This window comes from Amblyomma mixtum, chromosome 3 (genome assembly GCF_055824585.1).
Source record: "Amblyomma mixtum isolate Tamu chromosome 3, ASM5582458v1, whole genome shotgun sequence".
Classification (NCBI taxonomy): Eukaryota; Metazoa; Arthropoda; class Arachnida; order Ixodida; family Ixodidae; genus Amblyomma; species Amblyomma mixtum.
The window spans coordinates 162,583,976-162,606,786 of record NC_143014.1 but is presented as its reverse complement, the minus strand read 5'-3'; the positions used below and the strand labels follow the sequence as shown (position 1 = coordinate 162,606,786).

General features: G+C 52.2%; 1 protein-coding gene across 4 annotated transcripts in view; it reads left to right on the top strand.

The window, feature by feature from the left end:
• LOC149352559 (uncharacterized) overlaps positions 1 to 22,086 on the top strand; it is a 48,977-nt gene extending 26,891 nt beyond the window's left edge. For all 4 annotated transcript variants that reach the window (XM_089581751.1, XM_089581752.1, XM_089581750.1 and 1 more), the window contains 4 exons: positions 7,554 to 7,651; positions 9,224 to 9,433; positions 19,354 to 19,452; positions 20,753 to 22,086. In XM_089581751.1, the coding sequence (XP_089437877.1) occupies positions 7,556 to 7,651; positions 9,224 to 9,433; positions 19,354 to 19,452; positions 20,753 to 21,175 (828 nt within the window). In that variant the 5' untranslated portion in view covers positions 7,554 to 7,555 and the 3' untranslated portion in view covers positions 21,176 to 22,086. The remainder of the gene's footprint in view (positions 1 to 7,553; positions 7,652 to 9,223; positions 9,434 to 19,353; positions 19,453 to 20,752) is intronic.
• Positions 22,087 to 22,811: the final 725 nt, after the last annotated feature.

Genomic DNA, 22,811 nt, shown 5'->3' with positions numbered 1-22,811 from the left:
GTTCATTGGCTCGTGCCAGTTGGTTGGCACGACTAATTAAAATTAGCCGAGCCAGCATATTCGAAATCAGCAGGACTCGAATTGTAAGCGAGCGGCGTCTTTTATTCAACATCGAATGTCGCCTCCTTTGGAATACCGCCTGGCATCCATATGCCGCTCTTACTCGGCAGCACCGATTAGGTTCCTGTGCTGGCCTGTGTGAGGATGCATGCAAACAGTTGGGGCCGTTAAAAGGGTGCAGACACCAAGCTTTAGGGTGCCCATTTATTTGATATAATTTTTTTTGCCTTGAAACAAGCCTACGGGCCTGCTAATCATAAAAATGAAGTCAAAACAGCTGTACGTAGAGTGAATAATTAATTACAAACGATTTTGTACCAGCAGTTTCGGTCTCTGTTGGCGCCAGCGCTGAAGTGCACCTTGACGTCACGATGCACCGGCCAACTCGGACTTCTACAATACTGATGACGTCGGCGTCGCCGGCAAGCACTGGTTGTTCCTGTGAGCAACCACTGGGTTCGGTGACGTCACAATAACTGGGGCAAGTGCACCTTGACGTCACTCGACGCGTGCTGAAATGCCAAGCGGCTCCTCAGACAACATTCAGAATCGTATTAAATTATGTTCCACTCAACGCATGCGACTGAAACTTGCTAGAAGGCATCTCCTTATGCCCATGACACAAAAATTAGGCAGCAACACTTAAGACTGCTTACGTGTGAGATTGCGAAAGCGCTATACGTAGAACTGCACAAGGCAGAAGAACAGATGACCAGTGACTGCGATGACCAGCGACTGCGAAGCCAGCGCTAGGCCCATTTATAGCTTGATTGCACTGTGTCGCCGCCTGGAGTCATGGTGCGCAGTACTTCGCGCATGTTTACGTAGAATGATAGTGCAAGCAGGGAGGAATTCTCGATCCACATGTCCAAGCAATGCATGGTGGTCATGCAGATGCGGTGATCATGATCGCGCGCGGCACCGAAATGAAATTCTCTGCCGCGTCCAAAGATGTCCTAATGTCGTCCGAATTGTGTACCATAGACTGCAGACGACTTTTGTGCTAAGGGGGCATATAATGCTTTCGCATCAATAATATCGGTTGTTTGCGTTCGAAATTTTGTGTCTGTGCCCCTTTAAGTACTGAGGACCGCTTTATCCCGCTTCTTGGTATCTCAGAACGCCGCAAAGTGCGAATCGGCGGCTGTCTAATTTCAGCGGCGGGTGTACAGGGTTCTCCGACCCACATTTACGCTGCTTAGCCTAATTTTCGGCTTTTTTGGGTGAACTTTTTCTTCTACCAACCTAGTTTGCAGTGAGCTCAGTACATGAAGGATAACTCTTGAGTAGCCGACAGTCGCATTTAACGCGATTCACGCTCTCCTGTATTCATCGCATAGTGCTCTTACCGCACTGACCCGTGGCTGTTCTGCATGCTGTGACCAGCGAGAGCGCGCACACAGCACGATTCGGCATGGCGGCCGATCAGTTTCTCAAAAAGGTGGCCAATGCACGCGCGCCCAGGTTCTGCAATGCGCCAATAACCTCCCTCTCAACTCCGTGCACGACTGCGCTATGAAGGGTGTCCAAATGTAATATGGACTCTTGTCTGTCTAGTAGACGGTCACGGAGTTTACCCATAGCAAAAAAACGTGGTTCGTCTATGGGTTTGTGCAACCACGCGATTCAAGAATTAACGTACGTCGGTTGCTAATATGGTGAGCTAATCACGTGTACGTAAATGTGTAAAACACCGGGTCATCAAATGCCAGCCGTCTTGCCCCGGAATCCCCCTAGTTGAGTACAGTGAGATAGCTCGGCGACTCCTAAACTATGGATTGGATCAGGTGTAGTCTTTTAGCCCTCTCAGAGTTTTCTTGTATGTCGGACGTCATAACTGGGCACGTTGCGCGGCTTTGCTGGTAAAGTTCTCTGGACTGCTCAAGATGGTAGACTGTTTAGAGAGAGGGAAGTGCATAGGGGAGGCGCCCTAATAACGGCGAATACGACCCTAGCGCACATGCGAATCTCCGCTGGACGCCGTCCCTAGTGGTTTCCCCGCCACGTCGCAGCGCGCGTTGAGCAGTCCCTCCGCGGCGGCTCTCGGCGTGCAACCGTGCCAAGGGTCATGTGAGAGACCTGTGACCGAGAGCGCCGCTTTCCCGCTGGCGGTCCGAGCATCTGCGCCCGAGCACGTGCGCGCCGGCGGCGGACAAAGGGCGTCCCGAGCGGGCGCGCGCGCGCGCACGGGAGCGCCCAGCGCCCATCATCCGGCGCAGCGTTGCGGAAATGGCGAGGAATCTTCGCGGCGGGCATTTAAGCCGGAGCGCATCTCCCCCGAGGCGTCGCCGGCGCCCGGGTCGTTGACGGTGCGGCCCGGTGCCTCGGTTCGGGTGCGGAGGTCGCGCGACGGCCGCGAGACGCGGAAGTTTCACCGCCACGCTCAGTCGCCCTTGGGGAGACGGACACAATGGGTGCCTCGATTCGCCCGGCCACGGGTCATATTTGTTCCACTTAGCCGCGCGGCCGATCGGTTCTGCGCGATTAATCGCGGCCCCAGCGAAAAGGGGGAGGGGGGAGAGGACAGGTGTCACGCACGCTGCCGGCGCCTCCATCCCGCGGCTCCCAAGGTGCGAACAAAGCAAACTGCGAACGGGATGCTCCAGTGCCCACCGAAAGCTGCGGCCGCGTGCGCTCGGCAAATAAGCGGTGCAGAGATCGGGGCTCTCCCCGATCCGTCCTTTGCTTCCGACGCAAAGTACGCGCTTTGAGATGCTTCTGTACAACGTTGACTGGCCGATTGCGGAAGTGCTGCATTTGCGTCCGGTGTGTGCTTTCCCCCGTCACATCCAGTGTGATCGATGCCCTTGAGCGATAGCGTATCGACCTGTGTGAGCCAGCTTTCACGATCTGTATGAAATCAAAATGTTTGCTGTTGCCGGCTGAGCGCCCTTCCAGAGAGTTCGTGCCGCAATCTGCATGCATACCAAAACGCGCAGACTTGTCTGCATGCTACACGATTCGTCGTCGAATTAGCCGTGGCAAAACTTTGAAACAACCGGCTCATGATGCATGCCCCTGCAGTACGTGCACAAAAGTAATTACGTATATGTAACGGCCCCGCGTTTTTGGGCTTCTTTTTGGAGGAGGGGGGGGGGGGGGGGGCGAAAATCGGGTGATATCTATTTAGCTCAAATCCGGGTAAAAAGCAGGTTATTCCGCAAAAAAAAAAAAATATCCTCAATTAGAGTTTTTCCAGCTCATTTTCGGCAGCAAAAGGAAATTTTATATAAGCGCTCATTTTTGTGCGGGACAAAAATGATTTGTTTTCCCTCATTATTTCATAACATAATAACGGCATATTGCACCAAAAAAAAACTGTTTTCGAAATATGATTTTTCTCTCATCTATTAGAATTGCTTCACCCAGTACATTAGTTTAATCTCCTACGCAGACCTTCCTTGTCAGTGCAAGACCTTCCGTCTTTTGTTTTTGCACCTTGAAAATATTCCTTTCAAAACACGGCTGCCATTTTAAACGCACGAAAGCATTGGAGCAGGACGTTGTTATCATGGGCGTAGCGCTTGATAAAATTACGCTGATAAAGCGTCTGGGCAGTGTCCGTGTGTTGGCCTCTCGCTTCCAAAACGTACCCTCAGAATTTGCTTTTAAATTAAGCCGCGTCTTGAATAGCAGGAGTTAAAACAGGGTTAAGATCACCAGTTGACCAAAAACCGTCTTCTCGAAAAAGCAATTTCCGCTGATTTTCCTGCACGGTTTTCAGCGTTGCGTATACAACAAAATTTACGTTTTATAGAAGGCGGGGTAGAAATCGGGTCTGACCGCGAGTTTAGCATTTCCGCTAATTCCGTCTCCCCTTGCTGTACTCGAATGCACTAAGGTTAGGCGGCGAAGCGATACTGTAAACAGTATTTAATACCTCAGTATTACTTAGTGGGAATGTGGTGGTACGATAGTTCATCCACCATGGAGAGGCACAGGAATGCCTGGAAGATGAGGTTTTGTATTTGGTTTTGCTATTGTTGGAGATAAAACGTGTATTCAGTCATACCAAAACGACTCCTCTCTAGGCAAACCTTGAAAAAAGGCTATACCAGACTAACACCGAACTTTCACTTCTGTTAAATTTATTGCATTGAAAAACGCAATATAAAACAATTTAATCTGCGCACAGAGCGTCGATCGCGGCGCAGCTACCGATTCAGAGGCAGCATCCATGTCCTACACTAGCGAAGCCAAGCACGAAACCTCATCTCCTCGGAATTCCCGCGGTGAATGAAATGTTCTTTAAGAAGCTTGCACATAAGGTGGCTGCACTTTTCCCCTTAGGTAATATTGAGGCACTGTATGCTGTATAAGGTATAGACAACTCGGGGATGCAAACATGAGTTGCCGTTATTCGGCCTCAAGCACGGAGGCGCTGCCGGTGACGAAGCAGACTTCGTTCCAGCAAAACCGCTGCAGATTCGCAGAAAAGAGGGAAACCGCCGAATGTGCAGCCTGCTAGTGCCACACGTTCTCGCTTATTACGCGGCGCTGACATGGCAGCTCGTGGTTAACCGCGACACCCCGCTTGCTTGATGGCGCTCTCGGAACTGGCCTCCGACAGCACTGTCGTTGTCATGAAGGAAAAAAAAATGCTCTCAGGAGGGATTAAAAGGGGATAAAGGCGGGCCCACATGACGGCTCATGATAGGTTTTCTTGGCCGCGGCCAATGCCATGACCCACTTTGGCGTCCCCGGAGAGATAGTACAGTGAACGGCTTCGAGAAAGCTTGGCTTGCGGAGGCCGGCTCCATGACGTAACGCTCCCTCCTTAAAATTCTTTTCTCCCCTCCACATGAGTGCTGCAGGAATCTCTATCAAGCCTTTGCAGTACTCGGCAATGAGTGATCGTCGTAATCAGTCGACCCCCTACGTGTTGCGGCAGCCCTCGACTAAGACAAGATAATGGATACACCGGGAGTTGTGCCGTTGCATTGTCGCCGCTATTTTCTCCCCCTGACTGGCCTCTTAGAGCATGATGTACGTACTTACGCGCTAGCGCGACGGTTCGCCCACTAGAGTAGGTCCTGTCTTACGCTGACTGTAGAGTTAAGGCCGCGTCCGATTTCCGTGTATTTGTCCATTCAAACTGCGTGATGCGGCGCCGACCGTCATGGTTCGAGGAGTTTGAAAGTGAGTACGTAAGCTAAGTATAGGTTTTCTTGTTTTTTTTTTTATTGCGCTAGCACTTATAGTGGCCATTCCCCGTATTTAGCCCTTGTGTGTTTGTCTAGCAACCTGCCCACCTGGTCAGGCGGGCGCTCAATTCGGGAAGACCAACCTGGGTCGCATCCCAACCCAAGCAACCCAAGTCCCACCGGTGGCAGCACCTGCCATAGAAGGGCAGTGGCGCACAGCTTGACCGCTACAACAGTGCGCCAGCAGTGGTAGGAAGACTCCTAGGGATCTATGAATGGATAGGATGACCAATTCCGCATATATGGCCACTAGCCTATTATCTCTATCTGAACAACCGCCAACCATGAGCACTGGATGTGAACACCGGAACCGAAGTGAAAACCGAACTGCTAGCACGCCTAATTCTCATTTGGCCTAACTATGCAAATCGACTCATTTCTTTTTTTTATACAAACTTTCCTTTCAGCCTTGAATGAGAATTGTAACACATTTGTGGCATGAATTCCTCGGCGCGTTGTCATGCTTACGAAGCCTGCTCGTCCAGAAGGCAGACACATGTGCTGCTTGCTGAATAACGGCAGATGTCACTTTCTCGTGCAGAATCTAGAACTATTTCTACGCTCATTTGGGCGTTTACTGAGCCATTTGAGCCTTTTCGAAGCCGGCCCTTCAATTGATTACTTCAAGATAGTCACAACCAAACTTCTATCCTGAAACTATGTAATCATGTGCTTTGCCGAGTAAGCTCCGCCAAACATATACCGGAGCGGTGGCCTATTAGTTTTAACATGCGCATCGTATGCGGAAGGTGCAGGATTCGATCCCAAGTGCCGCCGGGTACCCACGGCCATACGATGGCCATACACTTCCCCCTGGCTTGGTGCTCGGCTCCTATGAGGTGAAATGCATGGAAAATGGTTATTTGACCACACCATGTATAGACGAAGAAACCTTGTGCCATGAGGCTCTCTGGCCGCGAGCTGTTTTTGTGCTATTAAAACCCCTTGTCATCATCATCGCCTAACAGCTTCGTGCGCTGGGTTTTCCAAAATAATTCATTGTAAATGTTTATCGGTATAGAAGCTTGAGAGTATTCTACGGAATAACCGACGTGCTTTTATTTATTTATTCATGATATATTGTAGGCCTGGGCCCAAGCAGGACGGGCGTGCTAACAAATAAAAAGAAAAAGAAGTTTACACCGTAAATATTGCAAAAGCACCAAAATTGTTGCATTGCACTGAAACATTGAAAATGCCGAACATATACAGTGGTAAAGACAGAGAGGAACCTTACAACGGTGTAAATAAAATCTCATTGCGCATGTCATTGTTATGGAGTGAACTATTACGCCATGTTTACCTAATTAGAAGAATGAGAGGATTGTATGTTAGAAGTTTGATGCAAGTTGGTCTGCTTTATTGACGATGCTTCCAGCATTTAGATTAATCGACCCTACAAACCGGTCGTGAGTGCGACGTGACGAATGTCGTAAGGGCCGCATGTTAGGAAGCTTTTTACAGCGCAGCTCTTAGGCGCCCGTTCCGGCGTTCCGCGTCGTAGTCGTCGGCGTTGTCGGCGTAACCGGTTGTCCAAATAGCTGAACGAAGCGTCACCTGGAAGGCGGCTGCCACGGGAAGATCGCGGAGGGTGGAGAGCAGCGTAACTCGCCACCTGCCACTACGCGTCGGCGTGACACGCCATGGCGTGTCAGGTGCACCTGACACGTCACAGGTCACTCTGTCACCTCACAGGTGGCAGGTAGTAGCAGAGTGAAATGCCCCCTGCCACGGTGAAAGCGGAGGAATGGACAGCTGGAAGGTGGCTGCCACGGGAAGATCCCGAAGGGTGGAAAAACTAAAATACGTGAAGAGCTGCGCTCAAACTTCGCAGTACCGACTATCGTAATCGTGTGTCAGATTTTTTCGTTAATTCTTGGTCTCATCCTAAATATCATCGTCGGTTCGCAACTTTTCCTGATTCAGACACCTTTTTTTCTTACAATTTCTTCAACAGAATATCATCAAGTTGCAGCTTATGATGTTGACAGTTCCGTATTTAGAGTACCTGCCACGAGCGGCCAAGCGAACAGTTGTGTGTGTGTTAAACTGTATGCCAGCGTTTAAATGTCGAAAGAAGCATGTAAAACGACAGGCGCATGTTTAGTGTAGTGGCTCAACTCGCGGTGGTTCTTCTGCGGGCTGCTTACACACTGACCGGGGCGCAGATGAATCGCACGCCCAGCACACGAAAAGGATGAGAAAAAAAACATTAACGAACGACGGTTAACGAACTTTCGACCGGTTTTTCAGTTTTTTTTTTTTTAATTCCTGTGTCATTCATTTCAGATATGGGAAAACCGTCCGAAGAAGACGGCGCAACGAAAATTCAGGCTAACGTCGGCTACGCCAAATCAAGGGATGGAATCTTTCAAATGATCGAAATGGTAAGAGGAGCAAAAAAAATGCCTATTTTTATCTGGTTCATTAATTACCACTCAATGTTAGCCGGCCGACAAAATCCGGGCTGGTGCAACTACACTAGCCCGGCTTTCGTCCGGTAATCGTGGCCAGTCAACGAAGTATAAACAAGAAGAATGCATACATGAAATGGGGGACTGCTTAACAAAACTAGTCTGGTTAACAGCAACTGATGTTACCGCGCAATGTGAATTGTCAAGCTCGAACTGGGGTTCTTATTGCGCGCTAGTTTATTGTGTACCCTAAGTTGTCGGACTGAAAACAAACAAAACACTTAGCCAAATATATACGCACTGTTCACGTACGTTCTTCCCATTTCGTCCCCTCCTTTTCTCGCTCTCTCCTACTAAGCACCATTCTTAACGCATCGAATACAAAACATGGTCAGCCGTTTCTGACGCTGCAGAATGGATGCGAACTTAGCGTCTGATGGGGGCGTTAGCAGTGCTGCAGTGATGTACAGCCTTTGTCCAAAGTTTAGAGCCCAGGGGGTTTGCTTCAAAGCACTATTGTGGCGCTCCTGTAGCACTCATGGAAGTCCTACGCATCGGAGGGAGCAGGACGAAAAATCTTCTTACCTTCAGGAGATTTGGGACTCTGCGCGGGCATTACGAGCAAAGCAGTGTGGCACAGAAGCAAACCCCCTGGGCTCTAAACTTCTGACAAAGGCTTTACCTCTTGAACGAATTTCAGGGGACCCTGTGAAGAAACGTTCGCTAAATGAATATTCGCTCAACTGAAATGAGCACACTGCGCCTTGTTTTTACGAATGAAAGTAAATATCCAGCGCACAAATTGACGATGACAGCTACTCACGAGTGCTTGTGCTTACAGCCTTTGTCAAAAGTTTAGAGCCCAAAAGGTTTGCTGCTGCGCCATGCTGTGTGACTCGTCATGCATCGGCTGCGTTCTAAATCTCTTGAAAGTGAGAGGAACTGTCCTCTTCACCTTTCCGAAAGATACAGCCGTCACGGTGGTTCTGTGGCTATGGCGTTCGGCTGTTGATCCGAAGGTCGCCGGTTCGATCCCGGCTGCAGCGGCCGCATTTCGGAAGAAAAAAAACGCAAAAGGCGCCAGGCTTCTGTGCGAGACTTTAGCCCTGGTGGTCTAAGCTAACCAGGAGCCCTCTACTACGGCGTCCCTCATGCCCAGTGTGTCGCTTCGGGACATGAAAGTCAACAATTTACATTTACTTTAACCTTCCGAAAGATGGAACTGCCACGGATGCTACACAAGCCCTATTACGCGGCTCAGAAGCCAAACCCTTGCCCTCCTTACCTTTGACGAAGGCGGCCGTGCATGCAATGTTCACGTACACACATAAGAGTGTGCATATGACATGTGTGTACATGTGTGCGGTAACGAAGGTAGTCATAGTAAGGAATAACATAATGTATGATTTTATTACTCTGCTCCTTGCACATCGTCATCAGGCTTTCAGTGGTATAGTAGCACGACAGTGTGGTTTGTGACAGCGCTTTACCCCAGAGGCCGGGCGGTTTCCGGCCTTACCCTCACGTCGTCTTGCTGGCGCGCAGGTGCTGGGCCTGGTGGCCTTCATCTGCGTCGAGTCCGTGGCCGAGTGCCGGGGCGCATTCAACTGCGCGCCGCCTGGCTGCGTGCACTCGTACCGCTTCTTCGCCATCGTCAGCTTCGCCAGCGTCATCTTCACAGCGGCCATATTCTCGGCTCGCATGCTGGGCGTAGCCCACCGGGTGCCCGTCCCGACCAAGTTCCGCCCGCTCGCGGTGAGTGCGCGTGGCATCCAGCTCGCTGCATGGTCGCGGCGGGCACATTTCGCATTGCATTGCATGCACATTATATGGAACGAGTGCTCGGAGAAGATGTGTGCAACTTTTGTTGACAACACATGGGCCGCTTGCGCGCTGTAATATACCAGTCGTCGCTGACTTGCAACGGCACTCACTCGTGCTTTCCTGACGCTCCGACCATCAGGAGCGTGAGCCGAGCTCCCCTTATTCTGCTAACTTTTGAGGCGCCAGGAGTTCGACAGCTGACTCTGCTGCAGGGTACGGTGACTGATATGCTTCGGTCACAACGGGCGGCCCGCGTGCACTTTTGCCGAACTATGTGCGCGGTCTCTGACTGACTTTTCCTGGCGTCTTTTCCTGTCTTATTTTTGTTGGAAAGCGCCGAAGAAGAAGTCGCCGCAGGAAATATCCCCGTGAAGTCACTCGTTAACTGGCATCTTCTAGCCAAACTGGAAAGCTTGGCTGTCGACCTTTACGGTAAAGACGATAAAGACAGTCGCTATGCGGCAAACACCGCGGACGTCATTACTGAGGCCGTATAAGGACGTATGCGCGATATGTCCATACTAGGAACGCATGCCCTTACTTCTGAGGAAGGTGTATGTATGTACACTATAAGGAAGTATGAACACGTCATTATTAAGGCGTCGTTAAAATATAACTTGTCAGTGTCAAAGGCGGCGCCCAGTTCATAATTCAATATGAGTGTCATTTAGCGCGAACCAGAAGCTGGGGCACAGTGTAGTGCTAACTTAATTCATGCGTCACTGTTTTTGTCTGTTTTTTTTTCGTTCTCTGTTTTTCATTTGCTCCAGAGGGTGCTACTGGTGGATAATCAGTTGGCTCGAGATTATACGCTGCTTGCGCACACTGGCCGCTTCACCGTCTTTCTTGCTCCGTTGTTTTCTTTTATTTGACATATTATTCAGGCTTTGTAAACATAGATTTGATGGTCGTCAATTGACGTACAAAAAAAAAAAACTATTCCATTAAACTTGCTTCCCCACAACGCTTCCATAAACGCAAATGTCATGCAGTTGCAAGCTGCGCGTGAGTTCGAGGTGCACATTGGAAGTAAATCCTTTCTTCACTTGTAGAGGACGCCAAGCTAACATGAACCAATGTTTTAAGAAAGGCGATGCGTCCCAGAGAGACGGAGTGTAGTGAATGTTGTGTAGTTAGGTGTAAAGTCGTCTGCTGATCTATCTGACTAGAAGAAGAACGCGAAATAGTTGAGTATATCGATAATTTGACAAATAAATCATGATACTATAGATAAGAGTATCTGTCACTTCGAAGCGAGATTATGGTGCACCTATGATAGTGAAGCGCTTCCTGCAACGATGCGCTGCCCGGCGACGCACCGTTGGCTGTCACTAGGCCTATAGCCTGCTTCGTATCGAGACCGCAGCGCAGTGTGCTTTGAAACTCCGGCTGAGAGGCCTAATCCTGTCACTAGTGCACTATAAACACAACTGTACCTCAATAAAATTATTGCACAGTTGGTGTGCTTAACGCTTTTGGCAGCAGTGCAGGCCAGGCAGGCAAGAGCCACCGATAGCCTTCGATCAGCTAGGTTGGCTTCATTGCATGACACGAGCTGGATTGAACGTCGGCTTCTTCCCATGACAGCGGTGTTGCGTGGAGAATGGATACGCCAAACCGAAGACCCCTCCCACTCCCACCCCATGTTCCCCTCGTCACGCAGTTATAGAGCGTGGCTACCGCGGACAGCAGATGTCCAAGGCTGCGCAGCGGACTCGGCTCCGTACACGAAAAATCGCAGGAGCGCCATGCGATGCGACGCATTTTAGGCCGGACCCGCGCTTTTACTAGTTGATCGGGCCTGGCCTCGGCTCGAACTTGAAACCGCGGGCCAAGGCCATACTCGGATACCTGTACAGCCGGGCTGTGCAAGGCTTCTGACGCCTCGAAGTAATATGTTGGGGCATTCTAGCCATAAAGCTTGGGTTTTCTGATCTGTCACCTAAAACGAATGGGGGAAAAGAATATCGAAGCAGAAAACCGTTCACGGAGGCTTTTGGTTGAAGCAAACGTTGGAGAGAGCTTTATTTCATCATTTGTGATCCGAATTTACGGAGGCTTACCGGCAGTACACAGTCAAAGTAACCTGGCATACGCACTCTCAGACACGTTGCACGATTAAATAGAGCAAAAGGTTGAACAGCAGCAGCGAAGAATTGCTTCCACGGGCGCCAGAGCGCGAAACCTAGCAGTCTGCTCAAGAAACCAAACGAGCGAACCTTCGTGGTCTTTTCATGTTTTGATGTCTTCCAACCCCAATTCATCAGAGGTTGCAACTGGAGCCATTTTGCATTCAGCTCTGTAGTCCACTTTGATGCTTGTGTGGTATGCGTCTACATGTACAGTTTTCGTGAAAAATAAACAGCCCAAGGGGTTTGCTTCCGAGCCGTGTAGGGGGGCGGTTAAGCGCATTTGACAGTCCTAACTTTGGGAGGGTTGAGGACTTAAGTTCCTCCCGCCTTCGTGAGATTAGGGTCCCTGAGTACGCAAGAGGAGCCGCGCTGCAGGACTCTGAAGCAGACCCCTTGGGCTGTATACTTTTGACAAAGACTGTACACATAGTGAGCAGTATCCCGCTTGCGCTGGCGCCGCGACTGGACCCGTGCCGAGCTTGGTGGGCCGGGCTCGGGATTTAGTTATCGGACACAGGCTTAGCCTAATTCAGAGGACTGTGCTGCGCCGCGTTCACAATGCTCTTTAACCATGTGCACGATCTGATAAAAAGACTCCAGCTTGCAGATGAGCGGCTTGGGCAGTGCGTACGATATTTTAGCTACGTACAGAAGGTTTATCTCTGAACCGCGCACTTTCCTTGTCATTTGGCGTCGAGAAAGGATGTCAGTGTCCTACTTTCTAGCCTCTGAAACAGCGACAAGCTTCATCCTTCTGTTAGTAATTCTGGAAATGAAAAAGGCACGGAACGAAGTGAGGGTTACAAAAATTTGGTCCTTTTATTGTAATGGTCAGTTGTGCAAGTAAAGGACAGTAATATTGTAAGGCCCATTTTCAAGCGATTTCCTTTTTTTTTTAATTTAACGGGTTTCAAACGAAATACGTGGTCTATTCGTGCTCACAGAGCAAGCTCGTTAGGTTTGTGCTGAGGGCGTGATGTCTTTCGATTGTTCCATAACGACTCGCCTTCCCTATCGTTATTGAAACTTGTTACATCCTGCAGACCGTGAATAGCCGCTTTTACTGAGCATCGTTTCCTGGTCACGAGTCAATGTGATTCTTGATCGAATGCCCATCCTTTATCCTCTCAAACCTGCCGTTTTCCTTCTCTGAGCTCGCTTGAAAAAGAGAAAAAATTGGAGGACGCTTAACCTTCGCCTTTAAGAGTGGAACGCGATAGCGTCTTGCAGCGCTGCCAGGGAGTCCATAGAACGCCATCGCCCGTCGGGCGGCCTTCCCCGTTGGGTAAATCGCTCGGAGCCCCTAGGAGGCCTCTGAAAACAGCCCATCCGCCGCCGCAAGAGATCACGAACGGGCTGCTGTGACGCTGCTCCCTGAATTGGCCGTTGTGCGTCTCCGTTGTGATTTTAGAGGAAAGGAAAGCCGCAGTAACTGTCTCACATATCAGTGGACACCTCAGCCACGCCGGGAAGAAAGGGAGGAAGTTTGGAGTGAAAGAGAAAAGACAAAAAAAGAGGCCGTAATGAAGGTCTGCGCCCTTGTTGGCGTCGCATTTGTTGACAACAGCACACAGACGCATACATCACAGGCGCTCGGGCGGTACGGGTTCCATGACATCGCAGTGGTTGACACCCGCATAAAACATGATGTACACAGGTCCAGTCGCCGCTGCCTGCCCGTCTGAAGCCCGAAGAGGTCGCGAAGGGTTGCACCCACGCTGCCGCCCGCAGGGGCGAAACCATAGTGTTATCATCGGCCTACGCGTTCGGACCAGTTGACGTCTTCAAAGGTTTTATAGCGCCCGGCGACGCTATAAAGCGCCGGCGCTGAGATCGGCGTTACAGCGCGCGCTAGAAAAAAATAAAGGCGGACAGCGCGTGCTCGGGGCGCACGCCCGGCACGGGCAGTCCGGAACTAGAAGCCTGCCACGCTGGTCGTCTCTGTCTGGTGCTCCGCTGCGACCCCGCAAAATCCTCAACAGTGGTGACTCCGGCCTAAGACATGACCGACCCCAGCAACCTACCGCCCTCAGGCGACCTTCCGCCTGACGCTACCTTGCGCCCACGGGACGTCGCAGCTCTCCAGCTCCGCCTACCAACATTCTGGCCCAAGTGTCCGCAGATCTGGTTCGCCCAAGTGGAAGCCGTCTTCCATCTGCACCACGTCACCTCGGAGGCATCTCGGTGTCGTCATTTACTTTCCAACCTGCCTTCTGAGGTGGCTCAAGAGGTAGCGGACATCATTGCTGCACCCTTGGGCGATACCCCGTACCAGCGACTAAAGCAGGGCATCCTGGACCGCACCACGGCGTCAGAGAGTGCGCGCCTCCAGCAGCTGCTCACCTACGAAGAGCTTGGAGACCGCCGCCCCTCCCAGTTACTCAATAGCATGCGGCAGCTCCTGGGTGAAACCAATGCAGACCCGAATGGCGCACTGTTGCAGCAGCTCTTCCTACAACGCTTGCCGCAGCCGTCCCGCATCGTCTTGGCTGCTGCGGGCGACTTGCCCCTTGACCGCCTCGCCCAGCTCGCTGATCGAGTCCACGACGCGACTTCTCCTTCCGTCGCCGCCCTCTCTTCTCCACCGGAGACCGCCGTCATTTCACGGTTAGAGGCCCGGATCGATCAGCTGGCCGCTTCTATCGATGCCCTTCGGACGTCCTCTCATGCCTCGCCCGGTTTATGCTCAACACCTCGCCGCCGTTCGTCTTCCCCGAGTGGTCCGCACTCGTCCAGTCCTCGCCGTCCGCGTCTCTGCTGGTATCACCGAACTTTCCAGCACAACGCTCGCCGCTGCACTCCACCATGCAACTGGTCGGGAAACGCGCAGCGAGATCACTGACGGCGGCGTGTGACCTCGCTCTTCAACCTGGCCGCCTTTTCGTCGTCATGGATCGCATTTCTGGCCTGCGCTTCCTCATCGACACTGGTGCCGAAGTCAGCGTACTGCCGGCCTCCAAAGCAGACCGTGCTTCCAAGTCGCATGGACCTACTCTTCGTGCGGCCAACTCAACCTCCATCGCAACGTATGGTCTCCGATCCCTCACTCTGGACATTGGCCTACGGCGCACGTTTCGATGGGTCTTCATCGTCGCCGATGTACATCAACCTATCCTCGGTTCAGACTTCCTGACGCATTTTGATCTGGACGTCAGCATGCGTCACCATCGTCTCATCGACAGCAAGACGCGCCTTTCCATCACTGGCGTTATATCAGCTGTCGCTTCCACTGGAATCCGAACTCTGCTTCCGTCATGCCCGTATGCTCAAGTCCTCGCAGACTTTCCCGAGGTCACGAAGCCTTGTAATCTACATCAGCCACCCAAGCACGGTATCACCCACCACATTGTCACGCGTGGTCCACCTGTCGCAGCTCGCCCGCGCCGCCTCTTCGGTGAGCGTCTGGCTATTGCAAAACGGGAATTCGACCACATGCTCCAGTTGGGTATTATTCGCCCTTCATCCAGTAGTTGGGCCTCACCACTCCATCTGGTGCCCAAGAAAGAACCGGGTGACTGGCGTCCGTGCGGCGACTACCGGGCTCTCAACGCTCACACGGTCCACGACAGCTATCCCCTTCCACACATCCAAGACTTCACTGGACATCTGGATGGCTGCAAGATCTTTAGTAAAGTGGACCTTGTCAAGGCGTACCACCAAATCCCTGTTGAGCCGGCCGATATTCCGAAGACGGCCATCACTACACCCTTCGGACTGTTTGAGTACGTGCGCATGCCTTTTGGGCTACGCAACGCAGCTCAAACTTTCCAAAGATTCATCGCTGAAGTGACGCGTGGTCTCCCGGCGGTATTCGCCTACATCGATGACATCCTCGTCGCGAGTCGTACTCCACAGGACCACGAGCGTCACCTCCGGGAACTCTTTCAACGCCTCCAAGAGTTTGGTTTGGTCGTCAATGCCCAGAAATGTGTATTCGGCTCTTCTGAGCTCGAGTTCTTGGGCCACCACATCTCGGCGCTGGGAATTCGTCCATTGCCTTCTCACGTCCAGGCCGTTAAGGACTTCCCAGCACCAACTACCCTACGCAAGCTCCGTGAGTTCCTGGGCCTAGTGAATTTTTCACGGCGCTTTATCCCACACTGCGCCGAGCTTCTTCACCCCTTGACTGACCTTCTCCGCACCACGAAGTCCTCATCCTCTGCGATTTTCTGGTCTCCCGAAGCTCAGGCCGCTTTCACGGCTGCCAAACAAGCCCTCGCCGATTCAGTCGTCCTCATCCACCCTAGGACTTCCGCGCCCACTCGCATCATGGTGGATGCTTCCAGCGTGGCCATTGGCGCGGTGCTCCAGCAGAAGATTGACTCCGAGTGGCACCCACTGGGTTTCTTCTCTCGGAAGCTCCAGCCTGCTGAGACTCGCTACAGCGTATTTGGCCGTGAGCTGCTTGCTATCTACTCCACCATCCAGCACTATCGCCACTTCTTGGAGGGCCAGCCTTTTTACGTTCTCACGGACCATAAGCCTCTGGTGTATGTGTTCCGTACGAACTCTTCGAAGTACGTCTCCCGTGAACTTCGTCAGCTGGCCTACATATCGGAGTTCACAGCCGATATTCGACATATCAAAGGCACCGATAGCGAGGCAGCTGATGCACTTTCACGCATTTCCCCCATCGGCGTGTCTCCACCTGCTGTGGACTGGCCGTCCCTGGCGCGGGCACAGCTTGAAGACCCTGAGCTGCACGCCCTGCGTGACCACCCCCGAGCACTCCGTCTGCAGCTCGTGCCTCATCCGTTTGTGCCCGGATCACTCTGGTGCGACGTATCATCGGCTCTACCGCGACCGTTCATCCCGGAGGCCTTTCGTCGTGCCATTTTCCATTCCCTTCATGACATCTGCCATCCTAGCATTCGGGCCACGCAGCGCCTCGTTACCCAGCGGTACGTCTGGCCGAACATTAACACCGACGTTCGCCAGTGGGCCCGCTCGTGCCTTGCTTGCCAGTCCACCAAAGTGACACGCCATACCAAGACTCCCCCTCCGTCTTTCCTGCCGCCTGGATCACGCTTTGACCATATTCATCTCGACCTGGTTGGACCGCTTCCCCCCTCTCAGGGCTACAAGTATATTCTGACGATGGTCGACCACTTCACCCGTTGGCCCGAGGCCGTGCCCATTCCGGACATTACTGCGGAAACAGTTGCCAGAGCCTTCGTTTCGACGTGGGTTTCCCGCTTCGGCTGCCCCGGCATTGTTACCACGGATCGCGGCCGCCAGTTCGAATGCGCCCTCTTCACTTCGCTCACCCGGCTACTCGGCACTAAACACTGCCGCACCACATCATACCATCCCTGTGCCAACGGAATGGTCGAGCGGTTCCATCGCCAGCTCAAGGCTGCCCTTACTGCGCGCCTGGATCGCGAGCACTGGGTAGACCACCTCCCTATGGTGCTCCTAGGCCTACGCGCCGTCCTGCGTCGTGACCTTGGCTGTTCGGCGGCCGAACTCGTCTTCGGTACCTCCCTGCGGCTTCCCGGAGACTTGTTCGTACCTTCGGCTCCCTCGTCCCAACCCCTGCAGTACCTTCACCGCCTACACGACTGTCTCCAGCACCTGCGCCCAGTGCCGCCTCGCTCAACTGCCCATCAAGTCTTTGTGCACCCGGACCTTGCTTCCTCGACGCACGTTTTTCTCAGGCGAGACGCTGTAAAGGCGCCTCTTACACCCTCATACGATGGCCCGTACCGCGTCCTCACCAGGACGACAAAGTCAGCGACAATCCTGCTCGATGGTCGTCAAGAGGTCGTCTCCCTCGACCGACTCAAACCAGCGTACCTTGAGACACCTCCCCAGGAGCTCCCCTCCGATGTTTCCGGCCCACCTGCAGACCTGCTTGCCGCTGTGGCTAATCCATCTCTGCCCCGCCGGCGCGTACATTTCGCCGTTCCGTCTAGGCGGGGGGCCCTATAGCGCCCGGCGACGCTATAAAGCGCCGGCGCTGAGATCGGCGTTACAGCGCGCGCTAGAAAAAAATAAAGGCGGACAGCGCGTGCTCGGGGCGCACGCCCGGCACGGGCAGTCCGGAACTAGAAGCCTGCCACGCTGGTCGTCTCTGTCTGGTGCTCCGCTGCGACCCCGCAAAATCCTCAACAGTTTCATCTGCCAGTCCTCCAAATTCAAATCCACAGCACCCTGTGCGGTGTCAGTGCACCTTAAAGAACTCCAGATCACCGAAATTAACGAGGCCCTCCACTACGGCGTCTCTCAGAGTCTGAGTCGCTTTGTAATGTAGAACTACACAAACCCAAACTCAAACCGAACACGGTCATAGCACCACCTATCGTATACCTCAGTGCAAGGTATTCGCATTTACTTCCATCTCTACAAAATAAATGGCGCTGCGTATCCACAGCTCATGGCAGTCAATTGAACTGCTTTATAGAGTAGAACACGATTGTTATCGGGTACCATTTAAAATTTTGTATACTCATAATTACGCATGCACGCATCAGTACACAAAAACACTTCACGAAGTCAGACCCCAACTAGGTCCACTTTTATTCAGTTCGAACCATCAAGCCTTCGTAGCGTGTTCTGCGCGTGGTCGCCTTGCAACCTGAAAGACGCGGGTTCGATTCCCCGTATCTCCATAAGATTTATTTTGAGGTTCTCGTGTTACAGCGCCAACGCCAATAACGCCGACACCGACTTTTCTGCGACACATTTAGACCGCTTAATGCAGCAATTCTGGGTCGCTCGCTGAGGGGGCTACCGGGCTTGTTCCACTACGACCATTTTGTCCTTCAGCTGACCGCTATATAGGAAGGGCGTGGGTAGCGGAAGTAGCAAGACAATATGCCGACACATAGGGCTCCTAAACATAGGAACTGGGATTATAGGGACGTACCATGTCTCTGGGACGCATGTAGCTAAGAGCGGACCAAACGAGGCATCGCTGAAACATTTGTTACTATTTTTTGCTGTTGTGGCGTGGCATTTTGCGAGTATATCGAGCCCGGGTATATCAAACCCGGATATTTCGAATTATTACCTATATCGAACATGCAGATTATCCCCATGAAAAGCCTACCTAAAAGTATAGAAAAGTCGCCCAGTCTATCGAACTCCAATTTCGCCGGTCATTCGAGCGGCATGCCGCGCTCCTATAAGTGGCGCTTCTCCTAACGGCGCCCTTCGATCACTTTTCGCGCGCTGAGGCGGGTTGGCTGCGCGGCCTTGGGCACCTGCTGACTGCGCTAGCGCTATGAAACCGCATGACGAAGTGAAAGGCGGGCTGTGTTCGAGCGTGGCCTTCGGTCTCTCGTACTCATTTTCCACGCCACATCGCTGTCATGCGAGGAAGCCAACCTAACTAAAGCCTGGCGGTGGCACTCGTCTGGCATGCCTCGCTCGCTTTGCTGCCGAAGGTATTGCGGAAATCAACTTTACCAGAATTTCAATGCGCGAATATTCCATTTAGGATGTAGTGGTGACAAGATTAGACATGACAGGCAGTGGCTAGTTCCAAAGCACCGACCGCTGCAACTTCGATGCGAAGCAGGTTAGACTAGCAACGCCTAGCTCGTGGTCACTAGCCTGGGTACAATGTAATCGTACTTCTGTGTTACAGACAAGCTTATCTATTGACATTTTTTATACATCAAATTATCGATATATCGAACTACTTGGCGATCTCCTTCGAGTTGGACATTTCAAGTTTCGATTGTATTTACCTTTGTGCCTGTTCTGTGCATGCAGGAATGCCTGTACCTGCTCATCACGACTCTTCTCTACTTCTTCGCGGATGCCTTCATGATCGCTTACCATGGAAACCGCTTGGGCTACCAGTGTGCTGCCGTAAGTAAGCCTCAGCATTTGGCAAGCCGCATAATTAACGCCAGCCTTTCCGGCTGAGGGGGAGATAAAAAGCGGTTATTTCACAGATTTTACACCCGATTTAACCCACTAGGAAGCAGAATCGTTTAGGTAGCGGCCGCCTGCACGAATACGTGATTTAGTGGCAGACTGCGCGCTGGATAGCTATATATGCATGGAATGTGCATACAGTTTATGCTCACAGTGGAAGATTATGTGTCTTAGAAATCGCTTGAAATGTCATTGAGGCTACGATGCGCGCTTCAAAATGAGTCCCAAATGCATCTCGACACACGGGTCAAATCGCTCCTCGTGAGGAATGACGCCCGCAGGTACCGATGTATGATAAAGGTAGAGAATATCACCTGCAGATGTTTTTATGACATTTTTGAAGGCTCCCAAATAAGGGCCCGCGCCTTCCAAATGTCTTACTTGGCTGTGACTGGCTGGTCACCGCAGTTTGAGGACATAGCTAGCACCCCAGGGCTGTGCAACGATGACCTGCCTGATATTCAATCGGTTCAACAGGGCCTTTAAATTCGTAACTAAAAGCGTTATCACTGAATACGTGTGTAGTATACCGACTCGCTTTCTCCTATTTTATTGCAGAAAAAGTGAAGTTAGAACGCTTATTTTTCCTCGTGCGCTTATGCCCTGCGGCAGTCACAAAAGCGATTTAGAAGAGAAATAACGGGCGCCTTAATTAGCAGAGCGCTTGATCCTTTCGCTATATTAGGCGAACGTGTTTTCAAGCTGTGGGCGCCCGCCCTTACTGTCACTGAGAGGAGTAAAACCATTTTATTAATGATATTGACCCACCTGTCCGGGACACAGTGTGTCCAAAACGTGCGTGCTGGTCTGTGCCGTCTTTAGAATAAGGCTATGGAATAAAGCTTCCTGTGGAATAAGGCTGTAATATTTCGCTTTCGTCAGCACTGTGCCACAGCACCTACCATCATCGATATCTATTCATCAATAATGCTTGCCAACGTGTGGCAACAGTATACCGTGGACCGTTACGCGGCTGTCAGAGTCTCGCACCAAACTGCATGTACGATACTGTGAAGACGGAAATGCTACTGGTTGCACGTTGACTTTTTCCGCGTGATACTCGTCTGCCGAGCTCAGTAGAACGGTGGTTCTTTTCAGTGTGGCTTCTGTTCAATGTTCGTACATTAGCAAAACGAGCAATGGCCGCACGTGGCATCTGTTTCCTTCCCAAGTCTCATCGTGACGTTGTACGCGATCCGCTCCTAACTGCATGTGTGGCTACGTGTGGCAGGTGCTGGGCGTGGCTGCGCTGGCCGCCTACTGCGTGCAGCTGTCGTTCTTGGCGGCCGAGGCGCCGCTGGGCCGGCTGCTCCCGTTCAGGGCATCCAGCGCGCAGAGCGCGCCGGGCGCCACGAAGGAGGACAGCGCGTCCCAGCTGTCGTGGGAGCCGCCCGCCGGCGTGGACGACGCGGATGGCGCGGCGCCCGGGCTGGGACCCGTGGTGCTGCGGCCGCGCCGTTCGTCGCTGGATTCCGGAGGTGGCGGAGGCGCCGCGCGCCGGCAGGACCCGCCGGACACGTCCAAGTCGTCTCGCAGCTCGTCCCGCAGCTCCTCAGACTGCGCCGAGACCGCCAGCGTGCACAGCGCCAACTTCGTCACTGTCAACCTAGACGACGTGACGCAGTCGCCCGGCAGCAGCGCCCTGCCGTCGTGAATCGTGTGGCCAGCGCTCTTCGGCCGCCTCCAACGATAGGGTGCCTCACCATCTGGAAAGCTGTGATACACCGGCCCGAGGCTCCGGGACGGCGCGCACCCTACGTGTATACTCTATAGCGCGTGTGCGTTCCGCTTTAGCGTTTCCGTCCCAACTGGTCCGCATAGCCTCCTGATGCATGTGCGAGTGCTATAGGGCAGGAAATTTCGAGACGGCCGAGAGCGGCTTTCGTTTGTTTCGAGATGAACGCGAAGTCACTTAGCACTGAGGCTTGTTGTAATCGTGCCCTGTGTGAATGATCCGACGCAGCCCAAGCGGGACCTGCTAACCCGTTATGGGCTGTTAACACGTGAGCCCCGGTACATGACTGACTTGCATCCGTCACGACAGCCAGCGTGACAACGAAACCCCTGCCAGTCATAGAGAGACCTTACGTGCGAATAGCTTCGCAAATTTGGTCCCCAGACTATTTTGGCATGCGGTATTACTCGTGTATAGAAAGTGCTTTACACTGGCCACTGTTCTATTTCAAGACGCGTGACTGTGCGTATCGCGCGAAAACCACTCGTCGCTGGGCGATGGGCTTGCACGTGCGGGCCTGTGCTGCCAAAAGATAGCTGTTTTTCAATGTGTTGATTCGTGTTACGCGGCGTGACAAGCGGACTCAGCTGGTCGCATTTCAAACACTGTGCAGCCAGAGGAGCATTGCTGTGCAGCGACAGTAGCCGCGCTAAAGGCTGAGCGATAGCAAGGTGGTCTGCATGCTAGCGTGACATACTGCTTGACTGTTCATTTATTTGATGTCTGTATGACCGGTTGAACATGCTTATTTCATGTATCCATACGTTGTGTTTGTGTAAGCAGGACGAACTTTCAACCGTAAAATAATAAAAGTTTTGCAGCAAGCGTGAGACAGAGCCCTCTAATACACCTGTGTGTGTGCTGTGTGGATGCGTGTACAGTCGTTGTCAAAAGTAACCAGGCTGCATGGTTTGCTTCTAGCTCGTACAGTGGAGCCCTCACGGCTTCCCTGAAGCTGAAATCTTCGTTAAAGGTAAGGAGTAACGGTCTTCTCAACTTCCAACATCTTTTGGTCTTTAGGAAAGCCACAAGGGCTCCACTAGACAAGCTAGAAGCAAAACATGCAGCCTGGTTACTTTTGACAAAGACTGTACGTGCGTGCGTGTAAATTTTGTGGCGACACTATTGTACAAATCAGACACACAGTTTATGCCACAGGTGGCTTTTTTTATCTCTCTCTTATAACGTGGGCACCCGTTAGTAAATCTACTCGAAAGTTTGCATTACGACTTTTTCCAAAGGTCCCAGACTCCTTGATAGCTTGACTCCTTGAGAACTCCACTCGCCTGAAGGAACTGCTTCCTCGAACCCCAACCCTACTCTCATAGATTTGTACGCTGATAGCTGCACCTGCGACACTCCAAAGGAATGCGTGGGTGGCTGTCGACTACTGCAGGCAGGCGAGAAGCACAGCCAACGCGAGGGGGGAATAACGCTTGCTAAGGTTAGCGGAAGACAGCACGTGGAAGGGGGGGAGGGGAAGGGATGGTAAGGAGAAGCACAGCCAACGCTACAGGGTGTCCTGCGTAGACGCGCCAACTAAAAGAAAGGTGAG